At 36.7% G+C, this 12,315-nt stretch overlaps 1 protein-coding gene across 1 annotated transcript in view; it reads left to right on the top strand.

The window, feature by feature from the left end:
* The first annotated feature begins 5,095 nt into the window (after nt 1–5,095).
* The window catches only part of LOC133785206 (zeaxanthin epoxidase, chloroplastic-like), a 45,538-nt gene continuing 38,318 nt past the window's right edge, over nt 5,096–12,315 (top strand). The window contains exon 1 of the mRNA XM_062224458.1: nt 5,096–5,571. Coding sequence (XP_062080442.1) covers nt 5,096–5,571 — 476 coding nt within the window. The remainder of the gene's footprint in view (nt 5,572–12,315) is intronic.

Here is a 12,315-nt window from a genome sequence, read left to right on the forward strand (position 1 = left end):
AAGCTTGTATGGTTGAGTGTTATTTAGCTGAAGAAGCTGTGGAATTTTGTTCAGAGTACATGGTTGGAATCGACACAATCAGAATTAGCAAACCACGGAATAACTCGGATGGAGTTGATAGAGGATTACGAGGGAAAGGAACAGTAGTGACCATATCTCGTGCAGAATTAGATCAAGCTCATTTAGTTGTGTTGGAAAACAATCCCGAAGTTTAACCCTATATAACGTAAGTTATAGATTTAATAAACATTATGCTCATTTTTATGTATAATTGAAATTTTAATATGTTGTACTTTGTATTGTAGTGAGCACATGGAGTTATTACAATCAATGATTCCCAACAAGGTTAAAAATAAATAGAAATGGATTATAGATGAGCACAATAAAACATTTAGTCGATGGTTGAAAAATATTATTCTAGCAAGGTTGGGAGAAGAAAACCATGGAGTGTCGACAGAGTTAAAACGCATATCATTTGGACCAAGTGTTCATGTAATAAAGCACAATGCTTACATTGTTGGAGGAAAAAGATTTCACACAAAGTCACGAGATGATGCTCGAATGGTTCAAAATAGTGGAGTAAGTATTGTGGCAGAAGCAGTGCATTTCGCTAGTGCAAAAGACAATAATCCAGTTGCTGGTACTATGGCATATTATGGGGTTGTTGAAGAAATATGGGAGCTTGATTATTCCTTATTTCAAATTCCTCTGCTCAAGTGTTCTTGGGTGGACAACAATGTTGGGTAGATTGTGGATCAACCAAGAAAAGAAAAAAGAAAAGAAAATGTGTCCAGTGAGTAATGTATTCATTTTTATGTTAAATATGTATTTATTTATGTCATGATTGTAACGTTAATTCTTGTTTATGTGCAGATGACAATTTCTGAAGGTGAGAACACACCAAATAGGCGAGGCCCAACAAAGAAGAACAATATCAATAATAAAAAAGCTAAGGGAATAAAGAGAAATATTCAGTTTAATGATAAAGGTCAACCTATAGGGAAAGCATATAGTGAGATGCAATCGTACCTTGGAGTTAAAACTAGGAGAACGGTCTCTCTCAATTATAAGGATTGGAGACAAGTCCCACAAGAATTGAAGAATAGAATATGGGAGGATGTATATGTAAGAAAATATTTCATGAATATATTGATCATTTTCATGAATTACTTTGCATTTCATTAATCATTTTCTTTCTATTTCAGGGTGCCTTTAACATTCCAGAAAATTGGAAACCAGAATTAATGAAAAGTGCGGGAAGAATGATGAGAGATTTTAAGACCAACATCACTAGTGACTACTTCTATCCTTTGGCAGAAGACGGTCTGATAGATGAACTCCAAATCCTTCCTAAGAAATATCCAGAACTTGACCTAGAAGATTGGAGGACATTTGTTAGCCACCGTTTATCTCCTGAGTTTATGGTACTATTATGTATATCTATTATGTATATGATTTATTAGTTTTGAAATACTAATAATTGCTTAAAAACTTATTGTTACCTATTTAATGTAGGCTTTGCGGGAAGCACAACGTGAAAGAGCTCTCAAATATACTTCGAGGCATCGTACATCTCGTAGAGGGCTTGCCAATGTTAGAGAGGACCTGGTAAGTAATTCGCATCACTATTTTATAACTGTCAACTTGTTATGAAGAATATTGCACTCACCAACTTTAATTAATTGTTGTATGTTGTAGAAAACTGAACTAGGTGTGGCAGATGTAGAACGGTACCAAGTATGGATAAGAGCACGAGAAAAGAGGAAGGTTCTTGTCACAGATTTGGACAAACAAATTGAAGCAAGAATTGTAAGTGGTTTCAAGCAAGTATTTTAAAGTAATTTAGGAATGATAAAGTTCTTATAAGTCACTAATATAAGTGACCACTGGTTTGTTCCACAGAATGAGCTGAAAGAAAAAGTTAGTAGTGGAGAAATCATTGCAAAGGGTCGGAATGGCATATTAACACAAGCTTTAGGGACACCTGAGCACCCAGGGCGTGTTAGAGCACTTGGGTATGATATTATTTTTTATTTGTTGCATTTAACTTAATTCTATAATATTTTAGTTTTAAAATAAATTTGGTTGATTATTGTAGGTCGTTTGCGAAGATTTCGTCCATCTTTGGAAGAAAACCAAAAATAGCAACAGAAATGGCTGATGTTGTTAGTAAGAAAGATGCAGAAATTGCGAGGCTCAAAGCAGAACTTAAAGCTTTAGAGGAGGAAAAAGCTAAACAAGCAGGTGGGATAGATGATATGGATGAACACGACAATGATGACGAGCAGAGCGACGAAGAATACCACACACCGTACATGCAGGATGACACACCGTACATGCAGGATGTGTTACTTTGTTCGGATAATATTCATAATGTGGTGGCAGAGGGTGTTATCATTGATGGGGTGGGTCCACTGACTATTCATGGTGTTCAACTGACAGACGAATACGCGAGGGTGCGAGTCACCAAAATGTTACAAGAGGATGCTGAAATCCCATGTTCTGTTGGGGAGATACACTATGTTCGAGATACTTATGACACATTCCTTCCTTGGCCAAAAGATTTAATTATGAATGACCAGGTATAAACGAATTCTTTAATTTGTTACCTATTAAAATATTTGTTGGTCCAGTATTTTAATATTATTTTTACTTGATGTTGCGTAGGGTCCTCTAAGAAAGAAACCTCCTATGTCAAAAAGTTCATCCAAGGATATGTCAAAACCTCCTATGACTAGCCCGCATCTGTCATCAGCTGGGTCTCACGTCAATCCAGAAAACACTCTGACCGAAGGCCAACCATTTGCCGATCACATCATGAATCGCATCCATGTTAGCCTTCAGTTTATGGTGAGAGAATTTTGCAGAGTTAAGGGAATAAACTCAGTCGTCTCCATTCCAGTGGACCCAACATTCATGAATCGCGAGTCAATATTCCTAACTTCAGAGGATGTGGAACAAGTTGCTACCTTGCATATGATTGGAGGCTCAGCAATGATATTCGGATTAAGGTATCCCTTAAACTAATTCTTTGGAATGATAGGAATTTAGAATCAGTTATGAGTACTGCTCTGTGATCTGTTGAAAATTTTCATAGACATTGAATGTTTACAGGTTTGGGAAGTCCTATTTATAGGGGAAACTCTGCCGAAATTTTTCAAAATATTTAACACTAAAGAAAATTTTGGAGATGCATTTGGGAGTCCCTATTTCCAAATCAGCGTGTCTATTACAAGTTTTATGACATTGAACGTCTTAGCATTAATAATGTTAATGATGTAGAGCGATCAACCATTGACTTGGCGAATTGGTTGATGACCATGGATAGAGTTGGTCAACTTTACTTTATACCTTGGAACATACGGTAAGAAATAGTGTAAAATTTTCTTATTTGATTAGTCATATATTAAAAATTTAATTATTTTACTTAACATACGCTTCTTATTTTAGGGAACATTGGATGTTGGTGATTGCTATGCCAAAAGGAAAAATCGTGTTCTTAGATCCATTGAAATCACACAAACGTCCAGAAGAAATTGATTCAATGATAATGAGGTAAGTTTTAAATTTTTTAAAATATTTCTTAATATGCAACAAATATTACATGTTACTACATTTTAATAATTTTTGTTAATTTTCTTTTTAAATAGTGCATATTATAGAGCTTCTTCCAATGCATTACTCGGCAATCCCACAAAGATATTCAATGTTACATGTCCAAGACAACCACAAAGTCATGAATGTGGTTTTTATGTCTTGAAGTACATTAGAGATCTTGTACGGGCATCAAATGCAATGACTACCCTAAAAGAAAAAGTAAGTTCATTTTTTATAATTTATTTGCTATCGATAATCTATGAAATTAATTTATATTTATTAATTTTACAGTTTGGTGGGAAGACGCAATATTGTGAGATTGCAGACCTCTTGCCAATCCAACACGAATGGTTAGGCAAATTGATACCATACATTTATCAGTAAGTCTATTTTGTTTAGTTGTAAGTTTAGTCTTTTGTAAATGTATTAATGTTAAGGCTAGTTATCTTACTTAAGTACTTGTATTTTATATGTTTATGTACAACATTTTTAATTAATAAAAGTTATCATATTTTCATTCAAAAAAAATTCTTAACCAATTTCAATTGTAAAAATATATATAATTGTAATATCATATAATTAAATTGTTGAAAAATAATTAGGCCAAAAAAAAAAATTAATTAGATCAATTAAATAAAATTAGGCCAAAATATATATATATATATATATATAAATAGAAACCATCCATTTAAAAATAATTAGAAACATATATTAAATAAAAAAGTCGGGCACTTTCTACTTCGGTTTTACCTAAGAACCGAAGTAGAAAGTGCCATTTTACTTCGGTTCTTAGATAAAACCGAAGTAGAAAGTACACCTTTTACTTCGGTTTTCCCTAAAAACCGAAGTAGAAAGTGCCCAGGATGCTAGCGTATATACACTTTCTACTTCGGTTATTATGTAAAAACCGAAGTAGAAAGTGGGGATTCTACTTCGGTTTTTAGCGAGTTTTTACTTCGCTCCGAACTACTGCGGTTGCGAATTTTAGCGAAAATCGAAGTAAATCAAGCTTAAAAACCGAAGTAAAAGCCCCTTTTCCTTGTTGTGAATTTCGGTAGAGAGAGGCGGACAAGAAAGAGAGATTCGTCTCTGTAAAAAATGAGGGAAAGAGGAAGAAGAAGAGAGGGGGGGGGGGGGGGGGTCGCACCGATCTCAGTATAGTGTTCTCGGTATAGACTTTTTTTTTTGTAGTACTGTCTATTTGACTATATGTTAATTACTGTCTATTTGACTATATGTTAATTTTCAAGGAGTATAATTAATATGTTATATGTTTGGCTAGTTATTTGTCGATCTACAAACAGTATACGTATAGAGAATAATTATCCTATGTTTAAATTATGTCCAATCAATGGACCTAAATATTGTATTCAAACTGAATTATTGTTTAGCATATTAGGCACACCACCAACTAACTAATTATTTCAAGAGATAACATTACTTGAATTTATATATATATATATATATAGTGGTACATTTTTTAGAAAGCAAAACAAAAATGGCATCTATGAAGTGTAGCTTAATTAGTACTTGGAGTAATGATCATGTAATTCAACTCCCCGAGTTTAGATCAAGAGGAGTGAAGGCGACAACAAGATCAAGTTTTTCTGTATTGTGTAGGAAAAGTGACAATCCCATGCATTTAGAAGAAGAGAAGAGTACAATTAGTATTGGTAGCAATAATAATGAGAGTAATAAGAGGCTTCGGATTTTGGTAGCTGGTGGGGGCATTAGGGGCCTAGTTTTGGCTTTGGCTGCCAAGCACAGGGGATTCGATGTGGAGGTGTTTGAGAAGGCTGATTCAACTGCCTTGAGAGGCGAGGGTCGCCACCGCGGCTCCATTCAGCTGTCGAGCAGTGCCTTGGCAGTCTTAAAGGCCATTGATGAAGATGCTGCAAAGAAAATTATGGAGGAAGTATGTTGTGTTATTGGGAACAAGGTCAACGGCTTTGCCGATGGCGTTTCTCGTGCTTGGTACGTAATCTATTTATTCATTTTTGCTTAAATAGATAGACAAATTAATGCTAATATAAACACAATCTCTTTCTTACTCTTTTTTACCTTCTTACATACCCTCATGTGACATGTAGACATCTCTTTATTACTTTTAATAGAGAGTGAAAAAGTATGTAACTAAGATCACTCTCAATGAGTGTTATATGTTATCTTTTAAATTAACTCACTAAAATCTCAATTTTTTTATTTTACCCCAAACTTTATATTATACTGTATATACATCAGGTTCTTTATATTTTCTCTCTACATTATTTAAATATTATATTTTTAAACTTTTTTATTAAATAAAATAATAGAAAAATCAGATAAAGAATAAATGATTTAGAAAGAGAAAGAATAAAAATGACTAAAATAATAATAAAAATTGTTTGAAGGAGAGGTAAGTTTTAGTTACATGTGGAGTTGAAATATGGTGAGCTAAAATAGAATAACAGTTTAGCTCATCCAATGAAGTGTGCTTTTGATGATTTTGAGCTAAATTTTATAGTTTTAGCTATTATAATTCACCCATTTTGAGTGTTCTAACACTTCTCATATAACAGTAGAATTTTGTATCTCATACGTACTGAGGCGCATAAATATTGCACTCGATCAAATATTATTGATTAAATAAAAAATATGCTCTAATAATATTTGGGAGTAATATTTGAGTGTTTCAATCATTATGTTAATAATTAAAACATATATATTCTAAGTACAATAAAACTAGGTTTTTCGTTCGAGAATTTATACATCTTTATTTTTATATTCAAATCTTTGCGGCAAAAGTGAATAAGTAGTCTGAAAGATTATACTTAAAACATTAAATAGTTTTGTTTAGGCAAAAACTAGAATATAGTATGAATATTGTACTTAAGTTATTAAATTTTTTTTGTGCTGTAAAAATTATATTTTATACCAATTTAGTGTGACCATTCATCATCCTCTGTGAAAACTAATGAACTAATTAGCTCCACTAAATCTATGTAAAATGTGATTTTTATAAAGTATATATACTATACATGTAACTTATTATATGCATTATTTCATACCAACTTTTGCTACTAAAAAAAACTACTTAATCAGTTATGTACAATCTTTTATATGATTTATTAACTTTTGCTGTAAATTTTCCTTAATCATATACCAAATATACATCACTTATATATAAATATATATTCCAAATATAGTAAAACAAATCGTAAAAAAAATATTTTAAAATAAAGTACTACAAGAAAAAGTGTGTATTCATATATTTTTTTTCAATATAAAATAAAATCGTCATAGTTAATTTAAATAGCATAAGCATATGAATATATCTTTTATAAAAGTATATTTAACGGTTTTTTTTTGGTTAATTTTAATGAAATATTCTAAATATTTAACTGAATATATTTTTAAAAATAATTAAAATAAATATTTATTAATTATATTAATATAAATTTAAATGTTATAAAATATCATTATTATAATAATATATACTAATATTATATATTTAATAATTATATTAATATTATAAAACATTATCATAATAGTATATAACGTATAATATATAATTCTAATTTTTATAAAATTTTGCTAGAATAAATATTTAGTAATTATATTAATATATATTCAAATATTATAAATATAATAATATTTAATACAAAATTAGACATTTAATAATTATATTAATATATAAATTTACATGTTATAAAATATTATTATTGTAATAATATATAATACATAATAAATACATTATATATAAGTATTGTGTGTGTACAAATAGTATGACTGTGTAACTAATTAAGAAATTAGAATAACATGTATATTCTATCAAGAATAAAGAAGTTTCTTCTTCAATGATTGATGTGTGATTTGAATAATATCATGAATATGTTTATACTTTAAATATGGTAGTTTGTGATCTAAAAGGTTATCATATTATTTAAAAAAACGATAAACAATGTTTTGGTTTAATTTTTCTTTTAATATGTTTATGTCATTATTTTATATATAATATTATTTATTTATTTAAAATTTATATGACGATCATAAAAGCTTAATGAAAACAATTAATAAATTTTCTAAATAAAACTAAGCAACATGCAATGCAGGTTGCTTGCACCTAATATTTATATATATATACTAGGTAAAAATAACATGCAATGCACGTTTGCTTAATTTTAAAGTTATAAACATATTTATTCAAACATGTATTTAATTTTATTGTTTTGAATTATCATATAAATTTTAAATAAATAAACAATATCATAAAAATAAATAAAATATGTTTAATATAATGTATGATATAAATGTATTAAAAAATTAGGGTAAACATTGTCTATAATTTTAATAAAAACCGGTTCACTTTTTTTTTCTTCAATATATAATAGAATGAATTATAGTTTTATAGTATATATAAATATTGTTATACCCAGATTTCGAGCCATAGCAAATATGACCTCGAAAGCTGAGTTCGCATTAAATGGTCTCGCGAGGGTTAGGGTATGCTCTACGATTATAAATCGGAGCCTGCAAAGTATGGTACAGACCTCGAATATGGTGACCTCGAAATGATCTCGATCTCGAAGGATAGCTCTGTGAGCCCCTCATCTTCAGGAACAACTTCGGAGCAGAGATCTCGAGCTCGATATGCCATCTCGAAAGAAATGTCAGCTCGGGAAATGTCAGTGGCTCGCACAATGACGTGAAACCTTAGATGCTGAAGCCTTGGAGATACGCTATGATTACCTTGAATATCTACAAGTGTTGTAGATATGGGATATGATCCTCATTTATTGATGTAAATCCCCAAAAATCGTGGGATATTATTTAGTCAGTTATGCGTTTCCTGATCTTTGGGGAACGTTTCCTTTTATATCTGATTATTGGCATTTAAGGCCATTTATTTTTATTCACAAAAGAGTAACTACCCAAAATATGTGGGATAGTATTCTGCCTCCTTCTCTATAAATAGAGGAGTCATGCACCATTGTAAAGGACTGAAATTCTGATCCTTGAGAGAAAACTCTGGAGAATTCATGCTAAAGAATTGTTCAGAGATAATCTTGAGATTAATAACAGAGACTCGTGGACTAGGCAGATTTAACTGCTGAACCACGTAAAAACCGTGTGTCTGATTTGTTTGTTTGTTTTAGCTACTGTCTTTAATTGTTTAACGTGCTATCTTCTTTTATCTGTTGACGAAAAACGGCGTCAACAGTTTGGTGCTTTCATTGAGAGCCTCAAGCATCCATCCCAGAGAGATTCATGGCTACAAACAATCAGAACACTCCTGAAGAAAATTACCCAAGGCGTCCTGGAAAACAACCGATGGAGAACCCGGACGCTGAAGAAAGGAGTGGGTCCTCCGATTCCCGGGGACCACCTCCATAACCAAGGGATGAGGACATGTATTATAACCCTGAGCGTTATGTCCCTATTGTAGAATTGGAGAATCGGCAGCTGAAACAACTGCTGGCAGATGACAACAAACGTAACGAGGAGTTGACTAGGATAGCCGCGGAAGCGCAGGTGGCTCAGCCCCCGCTTCCGCGCGAAGACCAAGTCCCTCCTCCAAGGGACGTGCACGTTCCTCCCCGGAGGCCCCGTGGGCGTCCACGAAAAAATGCTACCACAAGGAGGCCAGCGCAACCTCCAGCACCAACAGAGCCATCTGCTCCTTCTAGGCCTCAGAGGAGTACCCGAGCTCGGGTCCCGCCTAATCCACCTGTGGAAGTGCCTGCAGGAACTGAGAACAACCGAGCTCCTGCCGAGGCTCGGACTCAGGTTCCTGGTAGTGCACCAAACGCAACTGGCCCATCTCGGGCAAATTCTGGACCCTCCAGGCCGAGGCAAGGACGGCAACCACCGTCACCTATACGGTTTCCTCCATCTCCCATAAGATATCCTTCACCTCCCCGCAGGAACGCTCAACCTGATCGAGATCAGGATCAAGGGCGTACAGGGGAAAGACAAGAAAACAGGGAGACGTTCCAGGGGCGGAAAGGCGCGCCATCCGAGAGAAGTCAGACGTCCCGATCTCGCACTGCAGGGACAAGGCGACGTAGAAAGGATCCACCACGAAATGACCGATCGATGAGTTTCACTAGTGATGAGTCCGGAGAAGCTAGGTCTGTCAGTAAACACGACCGGGGTCGTAAAAATACTGGGAATCACAAGAGCCATCCCGACCTGCGCAATCACCTGAATCAGAGCAGGGGAAAGGGAGATCAGACAAACCCGGATCTCAGGAATCATCTGAATGGGCGTAGAGACCCCTCACGGAGACGCGAGCCTGGGGTCGTGATTAATGACTATCAATTCCAAACACCGCCTAAGGACCCAGTACAAGAAAGGATCGATCAGCTCGAAAAAGCCTTTAGGCTTTTGAAGAATGAACGAGGGAACGGTCGATATGAGGACTCTGATGAGGAGCTCGAGCCATTTGCTCCCAATATTTCTAACACTCAGTTCCCCCAAGGGTTCCGGATTCCTCACGTCCCAGCGTTTGAAGGAAAAACTGACCCATGCAGCCATCTGAGTACATTCAACACTATCATGAGAGCTAGTAACGTGGGTTACGAGCTCAGATGTATGTTGTTTCCGACATCATTGGCCGGGCCTGCCAAGAGTTGGTTCGAGAAGTACAAGAGACATTCTATAACTTCGTGGGATCAATTGTCTAGAGACTTCAAGAAGCAGTTCCGGGCTATGGTGGGAGTCAGACCCGAAGCATCCACTTTGACTAACGTCCGACAACAACCGGGCGAAACACTAAAGAGCTACCTGACAAGATTTAATCTAGAGGTCGCCCGAGCTCGAGACGTGGATGACAGTGGGCACTTGATGGCCATTCGAGCTGGTGTTTTGCCCGGGAGTGCCCTTTGGGATGACATGCAAGGGAAACCGGTGAGGTCGATAACCGAATTTAACAGAAGGGCGCAGAGATTTGTCAATGTAGAGGAGGCGAGGTCAACACTCAAGGCGACCTCGCAGACCGAAACTACAACGATAAACATTAACTCCGCCTCAACCTCGGTTGACCCAGCAGCTACACAGCCTACCTCGGAGAATCCCTCCAAGAGGAAAAAGAGCGAGGGAAATAATCCCGAGGTTGATGGAGGAAAGAAGAAAAAAGGAGAAAGGTATTTCTCCGTATATAAAGTGCACACCGAGCTCAACGAGTCTCGGGAAAACATATACCTGGCTAATGAAAACCAGGTCCCCTTCAGACGTCCGGACCCTATGAGGAATCAAAAATCCAAGAGGGATTCCAGCAAATACTGTCGATTTCATAGGGACACCGGCCACACAACTGATGAGTGCCGACAGCTGAAAGACGAGATCGAAGGGTTAATCTCGAGAGGTTATTTCCGGCAGTACGTCAAAAACCAGAATACTGGACAGGCTACTGCTAGCCAGAGAGTAGCCGCGCTTCCGGCAGCATAGAATAATAACTCTCGATCTCGGGATGAGGACAGGCCTCCGCCGATAGATGGAGAGGATGTAATAACCATCTCGGGAGGTCCTCATCTCGCAGGAGGGGGCAGAAATGCTCAAAAACGATATGTGAATGAGCTGAAGACAGGGGACGGGTCTCCATATGAACCCGAACCAAGGGCGCCAAAAAGCCAAAGGGTTGAGACTCAGCCTATAACCTTCACCGAGGAGGATGCCTCCCACGTCCAGTTCCCTCATCATGATCCACTCGTCATCACCCTACAGCTTGCCAACAAAAGAGTGCACCGAGTTCTCATAGACAATGGGAGCTCAGTTAACATTCTTTATAAAGCAACCCTAGAAAAAATGGGACTCTCCCTTCGCGACCTGAGGGCTTGTGCAACCACTTTGTACGGCTTTTCTGGAGAAGGAACCGCCTGTATGGGGTCCATTGAACTCCCTGTGACCTTGGGAGACTATCCAGTCTCGGTGACCAAGATGATGGAGTTCGTGGTAGTAGAGTTACCATCTGCCTACAATGTATTGCTCGGGAGACCCGCCCTGGTCGGGCTGGGGGCAGTTTCATCTGTAAGGCATCTAGCCCTTAAGTTCCCAACTCCAAGCGGGGTTGGAACATTGAAAGGAGATCAATTGGCAGGAAGGGAGTGCTACAGCATTTCCTTAAGGGGAAAGAAACAAACAAGCGCGCAAGCACTTGTTGTCATACAGAATAAAGATGGGACAGTTTTAGAAATTGATGAGGAGATCGATCCAAGGATTGAAGAGAAGGTTGACCTCCAACCTTTGGAGGAGCTCGAAGAGGTTCAGCTCGATGAATCTGATCCCTCAAAAAAGGTGAAGGTCGGGAAACACCTCCAAGACGAATCAAAATAGCAATTAATTTGCTTTCTGAAGAAAAACCAGGATGTCTTCGCGTGGTCCCACTCTGACATGATGGGAATAAGCCCTAATGTAGCGAGCCACGCATTGAATATAGACAAAAGTTTTCCCCCAAAGCAGCAAAAGCGAAGGCAGCTGGATGAAGACAGAAAGAAAGCACTAAAGGAGGAGGTGGACAGGCTGAAAGCAAATAATTTTATAAGGGACGCTTTTTACCCTGATTGGGTGGCCAATCCAGTGTTGGTCCCGAAACCCAATGGGACATGGAGGACGTGCATTGACTACTCGGACCTCAACAAGGCCTGCCCGAAAGACTGTTTTCCCCTGTCGAGAATTGATCAGCTCGTGGATGCCACGGCGGGGCATGGTCTGATGTCGTTCATGGATGCCTATTCTGGA

The sequence above is a fragment of the Humulus lupulus genome, chromosome 6 (genome assembly GCF_963169125.1).
Source record: "Humulus lupulus chromosome 6, drHumLupu1.1, whole genome shotgun sequence".
NCBI classification, from domain to species: domain Eukaryota; kingdom Viridiplantae; phylum Streptophyta; class Magnoliopsida; order Rosales; family Cannabaceae; genus Humulus; species Humulus lupulus.